The following is a 20,169-nucleotide window of genomic DNA, read 5'->3' as shown; positions in this document are numbered from 1 at the left end:
CCACCCATCTCCACACCTGGTTTCCATGGTCATCAGTTCCCCTTCATATACCGGCCCACTTCCACATGCCCGCTGCCAGATTGTCTAGTGTTCATGCCTACATGTAGCGTTCCAGCGTTCCTGAGTCTGTCTGTTTCTGCCTGCCTGCCACTTTGCCTGATTCCCGGTTTTTGGATTTTTGCCTGACCCCTTTGGATTTGTCTGCCTGATCTGCCTGTCTGCACGGTTTTTGACTCCTGCCTACGTTTGACCTGATTAAAGCCTTTTGGACTCTGTTACTCTGTGTTGTGCTTTTGGGTTCCCTGCCTTTTGAGCCGTGACAAACGCATTCTCTTAGGAATATAAATAACTATGTCCAGCTAGGTCTGTATTCTCAGCTCAGATGTCCATACAGTGCTAAGTGCTAAGTAGCCGAAGTGATGACCGTTAGCCATCGATTGTGCCGGTCGCCAGTAAAATTCGTTGCTTTATACAATTCAACCTGCTGAACTACAGTAACATTTACCCCGTACAGTTGTCATGGATGTGAACTCTAACTGTGGAGAGTCGTGAAAAATTCTTCAAAAGCTTATTTGAAACCTGGGTAATGCATCAGCGACCCCCTGTCCAGTTCCCTTTATTTAGTTTGAAGCTATCACTGCAGTTTCTTGCTTTAATTTACCAGTAAAGTTGTGTACATTGTAACTATGTGTTTGTCTGATTCATTAATTGTTAGATAGACCAATGTCTGGACTGACGTGTGAATGTGACGCGCTCTACTGAAAAGCATATTTTTTTTACGCCCTGACTAATCTCAGGTTTATAGTCTTACATGGTGTTTTCCCCCTGTACTGGGACCTCGGAGTATAAGGGGTTTTAAGCTGTGTAGGACACAGTGCAGAGCAAGTTTCACTTTGTCAGGTGGCGCTAAGTCTGGTAAAGTAAATGTAGTTGACGTGATGTCATTCATACATTAACATTGCGTTTGTAGAAATGCATCTGTACTTGAATGCATTATCCAGGTGTTTGTTCTTTTCTTCAGTTTTAATGTTTTGGGATGTTATTTAAAGTTTTCTTTTCACTTTCAGAGCTACATTACAGCTACCACATTGAAACGTTCACTTGCTGCTCTTCTTCTTCTTCTTCTGTTGTCTCTGCTCTTGTCAACCTATGGAGGAGATACTGTAGCCTACCGAGGAAGTTTCACTTTGAGTTGTGTGGACCTTAGGCCCCGTTTCCACGTAGCAAAAACGGTGGTGTTTTCATGCATTTTGGCCGTTCGTTTACACGAAAACGAAGCTCAAAGTCACCAAAAACCATCATTTCTGCTTCTAAACAGAGGAAAACGGACATTTAGGCTTCAGAACTTTATGCGACAGAAACGTCACCAGCGTCATGAGTGCGACCTGTGTTTACAATTTTTTTTGGCCACCGTCAATATTTTCTTGTATTTTACTTGTTTTATATTCTAAAGTCACACTTAAAAGTAACTCCACTTCTCTGTCACTCCAAACGAAAGACTCTTGTTCATCTTGGAAGTAACTGGAAGTTACTCGTGTCAATTGTTGATGTTTTTTTCCAGGATTCCGATTGGCTAGCATGACTTTATCTTCTCGTTACACTGCCCCCTGTAGGTTTGTATGCTCATAGCACCTTAAAAGTGTATTTATGCGGGTTCATGTAAATGATAGTATTTTTCAAAACGTAAAGGGGAAAATATCCATTTTTGTAAATACCCGGCCTATGTGTAAACATGGCCTGAGTCTTGTTCCTAGTCCATTAGCATCGCAATGGAGTAGAAATGTTCATGTGCGTCCAGTCATTAGCCAGGTGTAGGCTTGTTGTTTTGTTCAATATTGATGTTTTAGGTTGGTATTGTGAGTCGTGTGCAGTGGGTTAAAGTACTGGCAACGGTTTTCAGAGATACAGCTTGCAGGCTGCACTTCAGTTAATCACCACAGCCTCTGTTTTCTTTGCTGGTTATACTGGGCTTCAGCTAGTAAACCAATCCACATGTACCGCTATATTAATGCTACTTTAACGGCATAGATGGACCGCGCCAGGTCTGTACGCAGCAAAAAAAAAGAGAAAAAGAAGCGATTCCTCCACTGTGGTGCTCTAAGTGTCTCAGTCAGCAGCGACTGTGGAATAAAAAAAAGTCTGAGGGAAATGTTTTCAGGTCAAGTTCATTCAGCAGAAGCGTGACTGTAATTCAAAAATACACACACAGTAACGAGTAGTGACTAAAAGAGTTGCTTTTCATGTGAGGACACAGCTGTGAGGAGAGGCTTATATTTTGGAAGGCGTGTCTGCATACCACAGCGGGTTGTATGTTTCAGTGTTGCTCTGCGCTGCTGGGATATTTATGACTTTACATCAGATAAATGTTTGAAGCAGTAACAACATGCACGCAGCAGCTCTGCTCACCTACTTTAACTAATGTGCTGTAATATTCATGTCTCTCCTCCCTCTTTTAAAATCTCTCTAATATTCATGAAACTGGAATGCACAAAGCCAAATTTCTCCACAGTCACATCTGGACGTTGCATATTCAGTTTAGTAGGACATGTAGCTCCAGGTCTTAGGAGGTTACAAGGACATTTCCTACGGATCATTTTGTATTTTCTTTATAAGTCAAAGTCTGTAAAAATTGAGGGTCAGGTGGTCCCAGAAGGCACGTCTGTTTTAACACAGCAACTGAGAACAGGCATCACGGACATTCGCTCTGACGGCAGTTCAGCAGAACCAGCTCAGATGTGTTTGCACGACTCCCATCTCCATCAGAGTCGCTGTGATGAGAAACTACACAACAGGTGGAGCTGAAGAACTGAAAGGATGGACTGGATGGACAGACAGGAAGAGAGCACAGAGAGAGGAGAGGAAGAAACATAAACCAGTCCCTAACTCAGACGTAAAAAAAACTGAAGACAAAAGAAATAGAAAAGAAAGAGTAAAACAGTCAAACCTCCATAGGGTTGCCACCTTTCAGAAATAGAAATAAGGGACGCCCCGATTTCAGCAGCGCAGGAGCCAAAAAAAGGGACATCCCCAAAACTTCTAAACTGCATAGAAATTAGGGCTGCACGATTAATCGTTAAAAACTCGCGATCTCGATTCATGCTTGAACGCGATCTCATTTCCAAATGACGACGATTTAAATTTTTTTTTTTTAAAGATGGCTGCATAAAAAAAGGACTAGGCCTATGTTCTAGGTTGTTGTAGTCCTGTCGTGGTCAACTATCATGTTGTCATGTTTGTTATATTTTGTTAATGATTGTGGATTACATTTGGAGAAACATCTACCTTTCTCATCACCTGACACATATTGCACATAAATATTTTTAAAATTGTTATTGTTAAAATTATTTAAAGACAAGAGAGATGTTTATTGTTTTTATGTTCAATGTCAGCTGTTACAGCAAAAAGCAGCCAGAGGAATAATTTGTTGCCTCAGAACTACAGGATCTGTTACAAGTCCCCTTTCTGAAAGGGTGTTCAACTCAGGGAGGAACAAATATTGTTCAAAATTGTTATTATTGTTTAAATTATTCAAAGGTTTGTGTAAAGAAGACAAGATGTTTATTGTTATTATATTTTTGTTCAGCTGTTGCAAAGTTAAAGTAATAAGTGCAATACATTTTATATTGGAAAGAAATCGTGAGAGAATCGTGATCTCAATTCTAAGCAAAAAAATCGTGATTCTCATTTTGTCCAGAATCGTGCAGCCCTAATAGAAATGTATTTATTTTATATGAAAAAACTAAATGCTTTGATTTAAAGTTTAAAGTGCCTTAATAGCATTGAACTTGCATGAGTGTATAGACAGACAACCATACTAGCAGCTGAACTAGCCTCCTATGCTACATACGTCCACATCAGCCCAGATGTAGAATATAGCCTACAGGTGAAGGTCGGAAAATTTGAATATGGTGTAAAAGTTAATTTATTTCAATAATTCAACTTAAAAGGTGAAACTAATACATGACATAGTCGCATTACATGCAAAGCAAGATGTGTTAAACCTTTATTTGTTATAATTTTGATGATAGAATTGTTTATTGATTTCATAATATAGAGATTTTTTATTTGGGGTTTTCATAAACTGTGATTCATAATCACCAAAATTATAACAAATAAAGGCTTGAAATATCTCACTTTGCATGTAGTGGGACATAATATATTTGTTTCACCTTTAGTTGAATTTACTACGAATTAAGTTTTGCAATATATTCACATTTTCCGACCTTCACCTGTATATTATGACATCAATAAATAAGAGCATAATATATGTCCGTATTGGTTCAATACGGAACGCAACTTTTAATTCCCAATTACGTAACAATTCCGTATTTCAAGGGACGGGTGGCAAGCCTAAACCTCCACCAAGACTGAAAATAGATCATTAACAGAACAGCTGATAGCAAGACACAGAGATGGAACACCATGGAACAGTCAAGAACTGTCCTTCAAGACCAAGGAAATTAAAAACTACGTATCAATAACTGAGTGTGGAATCAAGACTGTTTGTCCTGTAACGATTTGGAGGATTAAAATTCTAAGGTTTTTGCTTTCTGTTTTAAAACTTTTATATTATTGTGATTTGCAGTTTCTTTAATGATTTTTCTAAGTACATATGATTTGGTGTGTGTTTTGTGTATGATTGTGTTAATTAGTGCAAATTGAGAATCCACACTCATGAATCACGTCTCATACGGGTTGGATCCCAGGCGGACCAGAACATCAGAACCTGGTTCTGGCTCAGCTTTGCTTCTATACAGTTGATGATATCCATTGACCGGCTGCCAACGCACAGATCAAAGCTGCAGGAACACCAATAATATCTACTTTTACTTCTTTTAAAGTTCTTAAGGCGGATTATGATCCATGTAAACAAACGAAAACAACACAAACAACAACTAAACCGTCTTGGCAGAGATCAATAAGCAATCAAACTGAAAAAGAAACAAAGAGCAAAGGAGTGATGAAAGAGAAGCTGCGTCGAAGCCACCAGCAGAAAAAATGTGAAAGCAGGAGGACGGAGGGAAGACGGGGGGCGATGAAAGAGTGTAGAAATGATGACGGCATGATAACAGTGGAATGACAAAAACACGGAGAAGGGATGAAACAGAGATGAAGTGGAGATGATGGAGGGATGCAGGGCTACGAACAAGAGATTCATCTAAACCATCAATGTGTCTCTTGGACCCCATCAAAACCAGACTGATCTGGATGCAGGAGGGCCAGATACCTACAGGTCCAAGTCCCACCTCCATTTTATTTCTAAAGGTCATGAAAACAACTTGTGAATAAACTAATTGCCTATTTGGCTAAAATCATTTGTTTAAAGGATTTCAGTCAGGATTCAGATCTTTTTAAATTCAAGTACCAGACATGGTGAAAGTTAAGAAACGTGATTTGTTATTCAATTATTGATTCAATTATTGATTATTCAAGGATGAAGGAAACATGTAGACTGCACCTTTTTTTTTCTTTCTTATTTCTCGTGGAATCTTTGTTATCCCCATGGAGGCAATTGGTTTTACTGGCAGTCTTATCTCTTACTTCTTGCTTTTATTTCATTACTTTAAATAATCTATTTTAGTGTAGGCAATGAATAAGCTTTGCTTCAGCCTACACCTTTTTCGGCCTAGATGTTATTTGTATATTGGAAACTTTTTTGTAATGTTTTCTTTGAACAGTGCATTTGCTTCTGTGTTGTCATTTTTTTTTCTTATTTTTAATTTTATAAAAGCTATTTTGATGTTTGTCTTATTTGTATTCTTTTTTTGTGATGTCATGACCGAAATAAACTAAACTAAACTAAAAAACGTGTCCTCTGAGCCTCAGATGGAGGACTGGTGTCTATACTGGTCTTGTTAGACCTCATTGAGGCATCTGATCCAGATGATCAAAACATTTTATTACGGAGGATTGAAAGTGTTATTGGAATCAAAGCATCATCTTGGTTAAAGTCAAATTTCCACCGTCAGCTTGCGCTCCTTCGGGATGGGGACTGAACCCAGTTGAAGATTAGCTGCTGTCTGTATGGTAATTTAGACACAGAATGACATCGACTGAAGTCGTTTTCTTTCTGCGTAAAGATCCTTCAGATGACTTCTGTTGTCAACTTGCACCATACACATAAAATGAATTTAATTAAAAATGAAGGAGAGATGAAGATGGAAAGATGGAGCACTGTGAGAGGGATGATGGGAAAATTAATGAGGGGTGAAGGTTTCACACAAACACACGCACGCACGCACGCACGCACGCACGCACGCACGCACGCACGCACGCACGCACGCACGCACGCACGCACGCACGCACGCACGCACGCACGCACACACACACACACACTCCTGAATCAGACTGAGGGTCACACACTCTACATAAGACAGACATGATGTGTATATGTGTGTGTGTTAAGTGTGCACGCATGGACGTACAGTATTTGTTCTTGCAAACACACACACGGCTGTGCGTGTTGGCGGCGCGTGTTCACCTTGGTCTCGCGCTCCTCCAGCAGCGTCTCCAGCCTCTTCTGAGCGGCTCGGCCCTCGTGGTCGTCGCTGACGATCAGGATGATGTGATTCCATCTGAACTCTCTCATCAGGTCGAACCACACCTGCGCCTGGTGGGAGTACGGCGGCACCGTCCTCAGGAACGACAGGTGGATGCTCTGAACGATGGATAGGTAGAAAAGTCACTCTTAAACTTGCTTCATCTGTTAAACAAACCAGAATGTATCTAGATATAGTTCATTTATCTAGTTGTCTACAAATCTAGGTTCCCTCAAGCAATCGATCTAGTATTTGTGTGAAGTTTTCCTGTTCAGGCATGTTATTTTGCCTTCTGCGGTTCATATTGTTTTATTCGTAGTGTAAACGGTTATTCCAGGGGTCGGCAACCCGCCGCTTTAGAGCCGCATGCGGCTCTTTAGTGCCACCCTAGTGGCTCCCTAGAGCTTTTTCAAAAATGTTTGACCTTTTTCTTCCTTTTTTTCTTCTTTTTTTCCTTTTTTTTCTTCTTTTTCTCCTTTTTTTTCTTCCTTTTTCCTTTCCTTTTTAATCTCGACATTTCGACTTTTTTCTCGACATTTCGACTTTTTTCTCGACATTTTGACTTTTTTCTCGAGAACGTATTTCAACATTAATCTCGAAATTTCAACTTTTTTCTCGACATTTCGACTTTTTTCTCAAGATTGTACTCCAACATTAATCTCGTCATTTCGACTTTTTTCTCGAAATTTCGACTTTTTTCTCGACATTTCGACTTTTTTCTCGAAGTCAGACATATTTGTTTTTTGTGTTTTTGGTCCAATACGGCTCTTTCAACATTTTGGCGACCCCTGGGTTATTCTAACGGTAGCAATATCGACCGTTAATTTTCTTCTTCTGTGGTTTTTTTTATACTGGGACTTGGTTTAACCGGTGAAGCTGAGCTGGTGAGTTTAGTATACAAAATAATTTTAATTTGTGTTAAATATCATAAATATGTCTGTGAAATTAATATAGGGATGTTTATATTTATACAGTTTTTATTTATATGTTTTCAGTTGATTACCTGCTGAAAGCACGATCGCTGTTTAAGTTGTTAAGCATGTGGAGGAAAATAAACCCGTGGAAAAGAAAACGGTTGTGTGTTGGAGCTGTGTGTGACACTGCAAAAACTCAAGAATATTTGTCTTATTTCTAGTTAAAATGTCTCATTTTTAGTCAAAAAAAATCTCATTACACTTAAAACAAGACTCATCACTGGAAAAAACAACACTTTTCACCTGTTTCAAGTAGATTTTCACTTAAAATAAGTAGAAAAATCTGCCAATGGAACAAGATTTTTTGGCTTGTAATGAGAAGATAGATCTTGTCCCACTGGCAGATTTTTCTACTTATTTCAAATGAAGATTTACTTGAAACAGGTGAAAATTGTCAAATAACAAGTTATTTTTCTGGTAATGACTCTTGTTTTAAGTGTAATGAGATTTTTTTTGACTAAAAATGAGACATTTTAACTAGAAATAACACAAATATTCTTCAGTATGACACTGTTTCGCGGGTCAAGCGCACCCCGTGCGGTGGGATTTATTAGTCCAATAACGTTGGACTAAAAACCGTACAGTATTACCAGAGGCGATTCTAGGGTCTGTTGGGGCCCTAGGCAAAAATTTCTAGGGGGCCCCTCAAACCAGCATTCATCACCGTTATGTTATAATAAACTGACACCAACGAAAACTTTATGAAATTTATATTTATTTACACACTGCTAATTTACACACACGACACTGTAGTTTTTTTTTTTTTTTTTTTTGACACTGCGTACAGGTGGATGGCCGTGATCATGGGAATGACAACATGGGGCCCCTTAAGGGAGGTTTCTTACTGGCTACTGAGATGTCATTGATAATTGCCTTATGTTTGTTTAAGGAGGAGGATGTGGTCATTGCGGTTACCACATTTTGAGATCTGTACAGTAAAAACAGCCTTCAATACTTTTTTAGTCCTCAAAACCCCTGATAGGAAACACTTTTAGTAAAATAAATAATTTTATAGTAATAAAAGTAATTATTAAAAAAAAAAAAAAATTTTTTTTTTTTTTTTTTTTTTTGGGCCTCATGGGCCCCCCAACAACTCGGGCCCCAAGCAGTTGCCTGCCTTGCCTGTTCACAAGCTGCGGCCCTGAGTATTACTGAAGTGAATTGCATTGAGTTCTGCCCACATGATTTCACATACCACAAACAAACACAGGATTAAAACAGGGGCACTAATGTTTCCGTATGTTTTGTCTGCTTCAGTCACCCTTTTTTTTTTGGCCACAGATTAGTGACTCCGTTATCAATGTTTTAAAAAGTAAGGATCTGGTTCACTGGTCAACCAATATGGGTTTCAAGGTTAGATTTTAGTTGGTAGAAGAGTTGAAATACAAAAAAACAGGAGTGAATGAAGGGCGGTCCCGGATGGCTCCAGAGGAACACCTTTAAGGAGCCGTCTGTAAGAAATGGCCAAAACTGGTACTGCAGTCACTTTCAAAATATTGTTGAGCGGCGTGTACCCTCCCCCTCCTCCCCCCGACCAGAGGTTGCCAGGTAGGCTGCAGAATGCAGCAGGAACGTAGGCTGCCATGGCTGCGATAATTAGAGCCGAGCTGGCAACCCGGATGCCGAAACAATACTGACTTGGTGATTGGGAGATAGGTGGAGGGTGGAGCTTCAGAAACAATACTGACTTGGTGATTTGGAGATAGGTGGAGGGTGGAGCTTCAGAAACAATACTGACTTGGTGATTTGGAGATAGGTGGAGGGTGGAGCTTCAGAAACAATACTGACTTGGTGATTGGGAGATAGGTGGAGGGTGGAGCTTCAGAAACAATACTGACTTGGTGATTGGGAGATAGGTGGAGGGTGGAGCTTCAGAAACAATACTGACTTGGTGATTGGGAGATAGGTGGAGGGTGGAGCTTCAGAAACAATACTGACTTGGTGATTGGGAGATAGGTGGAGGGTGGAGCTTCAGAAACAATACTGACTTGGTGATTGGGAGATAGGTGGAGGGTGGAGCTTCAGAAACAATACTGACTTGGTGATTGGGAGATAGGTGGAGGGTGGAGCTTCAGGCCAAAACAAAAACTGACAACATAAACATCAGTTGAGGGCTGCAACTCCTCTTTTTAAACTGGAATATCCTGGCTTGAGTGCTGTTGTCAGTGACATAAGTATTTGAAATGAACATGATTTTTAAATGTCTGTTGACATATCGGGGTCATTTTATGATTCGTTTTATTATTGCTCTTACATACAGCTCCTTTAAAGACTGATCTGACAGCTGCAGCTGTAACGTGGATGGGGCTCACCTTGTCAGAGTAGATGGACATGCGTGTCGTCAGACCAACCACGGGGATGCGGTAGAAGCCGGCTGTATAGGAGACGGGTGTCGGAGTCAGGTGGTCGTTGGATTGCGGCGGATGGCTGACCAGGATCGCATACACCTGCAGAAGAAGAATCAGAGCACATAAGGGGGATGGCAAGGTCACCACCAAAGTTTACAAGACCACAAGAAAATGTATCTCCAGGCTCCAAGTTTCTCACTCATGGCTGAAACGCAAACGTTTGAACCAATCAGGTTTGGACTTTTATTCTCGCTAGTTGGTGCTGGGCAAGTTCTCCTCAGGAGAACGTACTTCCACATGTACTACACAGTGGGGCAGCGTAGTGACACCACACATCTCCAAACAGGCTTCTTGATCCATCCACCACAAATCCAAAGTTAGAAAAGCTCCTTTCACATGTAAACGGTATCAACAGGAGAGGCTCCAAGATGTGTGTTACATTCGTGCTAAATGCATTCTGGGATCATTTGTTCTGAGTTCACAAAAGTCTCCATTGGATGCATCCTCAAAAAGGGGGCGGAACAAGAGCATATCCAGGGATTTCAATCAAACTTTGTGCCAACATTCCAACTACGGGGTTGAATCCACACAGAAGTAATGAGAACTGCACTTCGTCTTGATCTATTTGATCTATTTAACCTCCATTCTACCAGAATGTCCCTTGAGATAAACTCTTTTTCGAGGGAGACCTGGCCAAGAGGCACACCGGTGCAGCTGGCAACACAGAGTAAAAACACATGTACGATCAAGGCCTCATTAAATCATTTAGTGTCAAAAGTGAATAAAAATGTACACGAACAAGGCATACAATTCAAACAGGAGAAGAAGAAATAAACCCAGATCTGTTGCCTCCTTTGCCTTAGTGAAGGCCAGGAGAGCAGAGCATCGCAGCCACAGAGGGTCCTGAAGGCAGTCTGAGATAAAACGTGAAGCTCTGGGAAATAATGTGTCCTGGCAGTGGAGAAGCTGCAGCCGCGTAGATGGCGCCTCCATAATCCAACACACTCTCTGAAGTTGAAGCTGCATCAAGCTTTGTGCTCACGTCGGGCTGCAGACGGGATTTTCATCTGTACAAGAAGGAGGACAGCTTATCTCCTGTAGCGGTCTGAAGTATCTCCTGTACAGGTCTGAGGGATCTCCTGTAGAGGTCTGAGGGATCTCCTGTAGAGGTCTGAGGGATCTCCTGTAGAGGTCTGAGGGATCTCCTGTAGAGGTCTGAGGGATCTCCTGTAGAGGTCTGTAGGATCTCCTGTAGAGGTCTGAAGCATTTCCTGTAGAGGTCTGAGGGATCTCCTGTAGAGGTCTGAGGGATCTCCTGTAGAGGTCTGAAGCATTTCCTGTAGAGGTCTGAAGGATCTCCTGTAGAGGTCTGAGGGATCTCCTGTAGAGGTCTGAGGGATCTCCTGTAGAGGTCTGAAGCATTTCCTGTAGAGGTCTGAGGGATCTCCTGTAGAGGTCTGTAGGATCTCCTGTAGAGGTCTGAGGGATCTCCTGTAGAGGTCTGTAGGATCTCCTGTAGAGGTCTGAAGGATCTCCTGTAGAGGTCTGTAGGATCTCCTGTAGAGGTCTGAGGGATCTCCTGTAGAGGTCTGAAGGATCTCCTGTAGAGGTCTGTAGGATCTCCTGTAGAGGTCTGAGGGATCTCCTGTAGAGGTCTGTAGGATCTCCTGTAGAGGTCTGAAGGATCTCCTGTAGAGGTCTGTAGGATCTCCTGTAGAGGTCTGAAGGATCTCCTGTCTCCGGTCTGTGTTGTAGCATCTTAAGAACCTTTTTTTTTTTTTTTTCACCTTTATTTAACCAGATAAAAAGACCCATTGAGGTCGAGACCTCTTTCACAAGGGTGACCTGGCCAAGGAAGGAGCAGCACACGTCCACAAATAACACACACATAACAGCAATCACGAAATAAACATTGAAATGAGAGTGCAAACTGTTTTCACAAATACAGTGCAATAGTGGTGATGTCAGTAACATGTAAAAACAACAACTTCAGAAATAATTTAAACATGGCCACATGTACAGTAGTTTAAAAACACAGGCATTGCCGAAAGGATTCCCGCTGTTGGTCTTTTAGAAAAGAGCGAAAGGCCTCAAGTTCAGATTGGAGGATATTCCAAGCAGAGGGTGCAGAGAAACTAAAAGCTTTTTTCCCCAAGTTGGTCTCAACAAGAGGAACAGCCAGGTGCAAAATATAATTTGATAAAAAGCATAATGGCTTTTAGTTTGCTGAAGTTTGCTGAAGAAATAAACATAAATAACCAGGAACCAAGCCAAGAAGAGCCTTATAAATCAGAGTCATCCAGTGTGTAAATCTTCTTACATTCAGAGAAAGCAAGCCAGCTTCAGCATACAATTCACAGTGGTGAGTGAGATGCTACAACGATACAATATTATATATATAATAATATTATATATATATAATACTACAATATGAAGCTTAGAGCACAGTGGTGGACCGGAGTCAAAGATGGTAGACAGCTGGCTGATGCACACGTATACACAAACCTCTGACTGAAGACGCTGACGATGCTCAGGGTTGTCCATGATCTTCTTCATTTCATGAAATATCCTCCTTCACACAATCAGCTTTCAACTACTTTCTGTTATCTTGGCAGAAACCAAAATTACCAGCAGAAGTCGTACAGGAAGAATGGTTACAAACCAACATGGGGTAACGTTTCCAAGATTATCATTCCAGCAGAAACAAACCTCCGTCAAAATTCTTGGACGAGACGGTATAAAGACTTTGACAAATCAACTTCAAGCCGCCGCTCAAGAAAAAGTACCTCCACAACAAAAGCACCGCCTCCTCACATGTTTATCAACTGTTGATAAAGTGGAAGGGATCTTGCATGGTGGCGAACATCACCCTGAACCAACTTTTATAACACCTGTAGCTTCCATCATTTCATCCTCTCATTTTTACCCATCATAACTAACAGGTTGCTTGGAAACAGATTCTGTCTCCATGGGAGATATTTTGGCTGCAGCGAAGACGACGTCAGCCGACAGCAGGTAGTTGTTTACAGCGAGGTGGGAACTCGAGTAGATGAACCTTTATTTGTTGGATCATTCTATTGAAACTGCAAATGCTACTCATGGAGGGCAAATGCAGGTGTGAATGTTGTCCAGGTGACTTCCTCGGTGGAAGAACAGCTGGACTTGAACAAAGTAAAGCTCCAAGACCAGGTTTACTTCCTGCAGCATCTCCCTCAGACATCTCTCTCAGACTCCACTCCATCCTTCCGAAGGCACAAATTTTGGTCAATAAGATGCATTAGAGTAGTTTTTCAGTCTCTGCCCACCTGTCCTCCGTCCACCTCCAAATCTCACCGTCCATCAGTGCTCAATATAAGAATAGGGATGCCCCGATACCGATACCAGTATCGGTACTTCTAAACATGGAGAAACGCAAGAGAAACGCTCTTGGGTTTTTCTTTTGCACAGTCTGATCTTGGGGTGAATCTGCTGCTTTGTCCTCTGGTATCGATAGCTGTCTTCAATGTTTTCTACTTGTGAATAATTTTTCCTCAATGTGGAACTTATAACTACGATATAGTTTGGAAAGGTTTTTATAACCCTTCCCAGATTGGACGTGCAGCAACAGTTGTTCCTTTAAGACTATTGCTGATGTCTTCCCCTCTTGGTATTGGGTTTTTGAATGGTTACGGACTAGCAAGCTGCCAAAACAAGTGAGTTTATAGAAGTCTGCTCACCTGCTGATGATCAGTACATCAATAATGATGCCAACGGCAGCTGGCTGCAGCTTACCCTCTTAAACCCTGTGGAACCAGTAAGGGGTACTTAGTATTGTCCACTTGATTTTTTTTCCCTTTTTGTTAATAAATGATGGCATGGAGAGAAAAATGTATATGTTGCTGTTTCGAGCTGGCTAAACAACTTAACTTCAGCACTTGCTCTTGAGAAATTGGCCTATATTATCAGAAAGAAGGCTTCTGAATTTTATGAAATTTGGAAGATGTTTTTGGACCGTTTGAGGGTTGGTGACATAGAGGGGACAGTGGAAAAATAGGACAATGGAATAACCTCATTGGTTCTCAGGAAGGCATGACGTCACAGACATTTGCAATTTTTGTTGTTGCTGTTTATTTATTTATTTATTTATTTTTTTTCCTTTATTATTATTTATGTAGAACAATTTGTCTGACTACATAAATGTATCTTTAATATCTCCATAGTACATCCACATCAGACAGTACTCTGTTTAATTTTATTTTTTTTCCCCACTTCTGAATTAATTCATTATTAATATTTGGTACAAATGTGTACACATTTATTTATTTTACATACTGCCATTTGTTTTGATGTTATAAGTGTTGTTGAATGTTACTATATTACAAAAAATCAATAAATATATGTTCAAAAAAAAGAAAAGAGGGTGCACTAACATTTGAACATGATGTACAAACTAAGATATGGCAGGACGTGAATGGTGTTGCAGCTTCCTGACAGGACTGTCTGAAACAGCTGTGATTTTGAGGAAACTGTTGTTTGTTTTCGAGGAATAATGAGCCAGAGCTCCAGGATGCGGAGGATGCAGTGGTGGAGGGATGTGTTCATGTGAGAGCAGCTGCTTGTTTATCAGAGGGAATAAACGAGTGCGCTGGTTAAAAATGGAGGTGAACACGTGGAGCAGCTGTTTAATCCCTCCATCTGTGCCGTGGGAGGATGGCCAGATTACATCTGCGCTTCTGCACAGACTCGGAGAGCATGTTAATCTGACGTCCAAAAAGCCTCTGTCCGACACGCCACCGCCACGGCCGCCGCCGCTGCCGCCGCCATGTTGGCCTGATTATTCTCCACAAGGAAGAGCATCACTGAAGGAGGCCCAGCCACTCTTCTCTCTGCTGAACTTCTGTTTGACACATAACTAAACTGGAGAAACTGTTTGTTTTTTTTCCAAATGTGGGGCTGTGAACTGTCTTCAGGCTTGTAGTGTGAAATGTGGGATTGTGACACGGCGGCGGCGGCTTGCCTCGCCCCAGGCTCCTTCAGTCAGTGTCTTCAGCGTCTTCTGTGTCTCTTCCATCCGGCCGTTTGTAAAGCTGAAGCCTCTGTTGGCAGCTCGCAGCCCGACTCACAGCTTGAAGCTGTTTCATGTCGGTTTGATTTGACTTTTTATTTGTACATACTTAAACTGGTCATGTCATGCTGGAACATTGTTGGTTGTTCAGAACATTAGCAGTCATGTGATCACATTCTCACTTTTGTTCATCTTTGGTGATACTCCTGGAACATTTTTATTTATTATAAGTATCTTTTTTATTTATTACAAGTATCTCATAGCCATCATTTTTGTCCATCGTTTCTTGTGCTGGACCCCTTTTTTCTCTTTTGTGCATGTTTGCAGGCCGGAGCTTCAGGAGCTGCGCGCTGGCCTGCGGTCCCACCCCCCACCCCCGGTCATCCCGTTGCTGCTTCCACCTGCCTGCGCCTATAAAAATGTTCATATGAAAAACTTTTCGCCGTTGGACTGCGGCGGATGGCTGACCAGGATCGTATACACCTGCAGAAGAAGAACCAGACAGTCCAACTCACCAGAGCACATAAGGGGGAGCAGGAGTCTCAAAGTTTACAAGAACACAAGAAAATGTATCTCCAGGCTCCAAGATTCTCACTCATGGCTGAAACGCAAACGTCACTCGTGCTACAACAACAACTGCCATTTTCTCAGAACCAAGAACACCAAGTTTGGACTTTTATTCTCGCTAGTTGGTGCTGGGCAAGTTCTCCTCAGGAGAACGTACTTCCACATGTACTACACTGCAAAAACTCAAAATTTTAACAAAAATATTTGTCTTATTTCTAGTTAAAATGTCTCATTTTTAGTCAAGCAAATCTAATTACACTCAAAACAAGACTCATCACTGGAAAAAAACAACAATTTTCACCTGTTTCAAGTAGATTTTCACTTAAAATAAGTAGAAAAATCTGCCAGTTATTTTTCTGGTGATGACTCTTGTTTTAAGTTTAATGAGATTTTTTTGACTAAAAATGAGACGTTTTAACTAGAAATAAGACGAATATTCTTGGTAAGATTTTGAGTTTTTGCAGTGCAGTGTGGCAGCGTACTTAGTGACACCACTCATCTCCAAACAGGCTTCTTGATCCATCCACCACAAATCCAAAGTTAGAAAAGCTCCTTTCACATGTAAACGGTATCAACAGGAGAGGATGTGTGTTACATTCGTGGTAAATGCATTCTGGGATCATTTGTTCTGAGTTCACAAGTGTCTCCACTGGATGCATCCTCAAAAAGGGGGCGGAGCAAGAGCATATCCAGAGATTTCAATCAAACTTTGTGCCAACATTCCAACTACTGGGTTGAATCCACACAGAAGTAATGAGAACTGCACTTCATCTTGATCTATTTGATCTATTTAACCTCCATTTTACCAGGACGTCCCTTGAGATAAACTAGTAAGAGTAAAAACACACATACGATCAAGGCCGCATTAAATCATTTAGGCAGGGGCGGAGCAGGGGTCCCTGCCCAGGGGGGGCGAAGCAGTCTAGATGGGCCCTTGTGGCCTAAACATCCCCGTTAAAACATAATCGCTAAAAAAAAAGCCACAGATCAGCGCCTCTGACACACAACCACAGCACGCAGGCAACACGGTCAGAATGATTCAAATGAGGTTTCAGCAACATGGATTTACCAGTCATTATGTCAAACCTAATTTTAAGCCTAATGCAGACTTTAAGATATAGGTATCAAACTGGAGATAAAAATCAAATGACATCCAGTGATGTCGGATTCAAGCCGAGTAGCACAATTCAGACACACATGTTCAACCTACACCACAACAGTTTACAATGTGCAACGACATGTATTTAACACAATGACCGAGCGACACGGCGGTCAAACAGCAACAAACAATATAGGAAAGGCCTTGTATTCAGCATTATGACAATGTTATCAGAAATAATGAATATTATCACAGCTTCCCAATGATGGTTTCATCCAGCGGTGAGCAGAGAACCACAACAAAAAATGTTTCCATCCAACGGGGTGAAAAAAGTAGCACATTGAGCGATCCAAAATGCAAAAACTTTTAAAACTTTTTCAAATCCGAACTATTTCCGAACCATCAGCCGGTTCTTCATCGCCGCACACCTTTCAATCACTTTGCTCTTATCAACGGGAATGTCCCTCTCGATTGAGAGCAAGGTGAGGTTTGATAGTCTTGCCTCATCCATGCAGCCCGAGAGGTTTTTAATCAACTTCAGCTGAAACTCACGAGTTTCCTGCTTTAAGGCTCCACTTCTGATGCGACAACTGGCTAAAAGTAAACAGACAACATAACAGGCAGACACATAAGGGGAGAAGGGACTATTTCTCTCATTTTTATTTTTTAACCAACTGTATCTTTATGAACACAATTGTTATATAGTCCAACTTTCTTTATTTTATTCAGCACACTTTTTTTTCCTCTTCGGCGTGGGCCCCCACGCAGCAGTGGGCCCGGGGCGGACGCCCCCTCTGCCCCCCCGCCTGCTCCACTAGTGTATTTAGGCCAAAAGTGAATAAAAATGTACACGAACAAGGCATACAATTCAAACAGGAGAAGAAGAAATAAAAACCCAGTGCTGTTGTCTCCTTTCCCTTAGTGAAGGCCAGGAGAGCAGAGCATCGCAGCCACAGAGGGTCCTGAAGGCAGTCTGAGATAAAACGTGAAGCTCTGGGAAATAATGTGTCCTGGCAGTGGAGAAGCTGCAGCCGCGTAGATGGCGCCTCCATAATCCAACACACTTACTGAAGTTGAAGCTGCATCAAGCTTTGTTCTCACGTCGGGCTGCAGACAGGATTTTCATCTGCACAAAAAGCCGAGGACAGCTTTAAGCTTTTTAACAGATGATCCACATGGAGTGAAAAACACCATTCGTCTTCAGTCTGTATGACCAACTTTTGCAAGAGTATTTTTTCTTCATCTGCGATCCAAATGCTGTTAAGCGGTATGTTTTGTGAGGGAGCTTTTGAAAAAACTCATAAACGTAGTTTTTGTCGAATTTCAAATGATGCGGGGGAACCTGAAGCCTCCTGAAACTTGTCTGAAGCTCATCAAGAGTCTGATTTACAGTAAATATCATCAGCTTAAAGATGGAACTGTAAGTAAACAGGACAGGAACCAAAATGGAACCATAGGACACGCCCTTGACTATCTACGGAAGATCAGACATCAGACCGTTGGCAAAAACACATAATGACGTGTCTGAAATACTGTTCCTGAACCATTGGACAGCACAATCAGCCACACCAATGTCCCCTGGATCCAGACCTGCAGTTCCCCTGGATCCAGACCTGCAGTTCCTCTATCGGTCAATATCTGGATCCAACAGTGAGGGAATCTACTTTGACTTCCATGTTAAAATGTCTGATACAAGAAGACAGTTTATAGTTAGATTTCCCATTGCCATGACAACTGTATGGGGGATATTTTCTATACTTCATCTGGCAGAATTCTACTGAACCACAAGTTAATGCACATTTTTTTCTCTGGACCTCCTTCGAGTGAGCGCTGGTGTTGAGCAGCTAGCTGTCATCACTGTAGCTATTTAGCAGTTTCAGGGAACTAACAGAGCATAATCATTCTTATTTCAATGATATTATGGCTTAGTCTGCTGTTATGTGTACTAACAGCTGGCTTGGAAGGGCCCTTGGAATGGAAATTAGGATGAATTGATGGCGTTTGTCATGATGTAAGATAATCTTAACTAGCATGATAAATAAGCATGAGCTACTCTAAGCTAAAATATGTAGATTGAGTTAAGTGGTGGGGGTGTTCCCTGTCATGGCAAGGACAAACTTCTCCACAGGAGTTCCCCAAGGCTTGGTGCCTGGGCCTCGTCTCTTTACTTACTACACCACTTCTCCGGGCCAGATTATTCGTTCACTCAGCTTCACTCAGCTTCTCATATAATATATTCTTTGCAGATGACACTACCATCCCCTGACAATTCCAGTCAGGTGACCCCACAATCTCTTTATACATCTCAGCATCTCTCTGACCTATCTGCATGGATGAAGGAACACCATTTTCAACTCATCCTTTCTGAAGGATAGTATCATCAATAAGGCTGATTACTATGCTCACACAGAGACACATTTTCTAAATTCTCATGTTATTAAATTGTATGATTTGTTTTATTATAAAATCATGCAAATTACGTTCAGAGCAAAATCAAAAATGCTCCCTGACTCAATACAGAGGTTTTTTTCAATTCAGGAGACTCCGTATAATCTTAGAGGTGTCAGAATCAGAATCAGAATCAGAATCAAGTTTATTAAGTCAGCTTAGAAAACTGTTTTTGACTTCGGGTACACCGGTGGCGGCACAATGGTATTGTGCGCCTGTTTTCCAAAACGGGGGGAGGGGGGTCCCGGCAGAGTACATCCAAGTGATCGCCGTCGTGGCGCTCGAAACCCGGAGACTGTTGGGGGGGGCTGATAAGAGGGAAGGGCCAAGGAAGGCGTTGAGTTGCGGGAGGTGTGTGTGTTTATCAGTAAGTGTATGTGAAGCGATGAGTCCGTGAACCTTCGCCCAGAGCTGCTCTCAGCCAAATGTCCTTGATGTTATCAGGCGGCCCGGTACAGTTCTGAAAACAGGGATCCGCAGGTGTTCGTGGGAGAGGGGGAGGGTTAGTAGTGGGGGCAGAGTCACCTTGTTTACATTCCACCAGGAAGATTGTGACCAGAGCGATCGGCCAAAGACCGCTCTGTCAAGGCCAGATTATAGGATCAACAATTATATTGAAAACAGGCAGCCACAGTAATTTTCCGTCTGCCTTCAGTCCCTGGTTCATCAATGGCGACTCCAATCAGTCGAATTGTGATCACTTCCCGCCAAGCCGAGCTTCCAACTTCTCCAGGGTGTTATCAATCTTGCCAATGAGCTCAAAGACCGCCGCCAGTCTGCGATTCTGTTCGAGAATCGCATCCAGCTTACGACTCTGCTCCCCCAACGTAAGAGTCTGAGCGTTGATCGCCTTGCTTGACCCTTCAGCCACGTCCGGCAGCTCTGAAAGAGCCAGAACAGCTGTCGACGACTTGCGCGTTTGTCGATATACTAGGAATCCCCCCCCTCCTATCAGGAGGATGATCAAGAGAAATCCTGCTATCATAAATCCAATTATGAAGGCATCTTCAACATCCTCGACAGACAGAATCTGGAGGCACAAAGGCTTCCAGTATTTGTAGGAATCCATTGTATATCCAGAAAAAAATGTCCCATCGGGTCAAGAGGGCTGCCTTACCCCCTGTCTTCTTCTCGCAAAGATTTGGTCAAT

At 41.9% G+C, this 20,169-nt stretch overlaps 1 protein-coding gene across 2 annotated transcripts in view; it reads right to left on the bottom strand.

Moving 5' to 3' along the window:
* LOC133451190 (glutamate receptor ionotropic, NMDA 1-like) overlaps nucleotides 1-20,169 on the bottom strand; it is an 86,658-nt gene that overhangs the window by 52,582 nt on the left and 13,907 nt on the right. For both annotated transcript variants that reach the window (XM_061730156.1, XM_061730157.1), the window contains exons 3-4: nucleotides 9,826-9,960; nucleotides 6,482-6,658 (exon numbers count right to left, since the gene is read on the bottom strand). In XM_061730156.1, coding sequence (XP_061586140.1) covers nucleotides 6,482-6,658; nucleotides 9,826-9,960 — 312 coding nt within the window. The remainder of the gene's footprint in view (nucleotides 1-6,481; nucleotides 6,659-9,825; nucleotides 9,961-20,169) is intronic.

The sequence above is a fragment of the Cololabis saira genome, chromosome 9 (genome assembly GCF_033807715.1).
Source record: "Cololabis saira isolate AMF1-May2022 chromosome 9, fColSai1.1, whole genome shotgun sequence".
Classification (NCBI taxonomy): domain Eukaryota; kingdom Metazoa; phylum Chordata; class Actinopteri; order Beloniformes; family Belonidae; genus Cololabis; species Cololabis saira.
The sequence above is the reverse complement of the archived record's forward strand: the minus strand, read 5'-3'. Positions and strand labels throughout refer to the sequence as shown.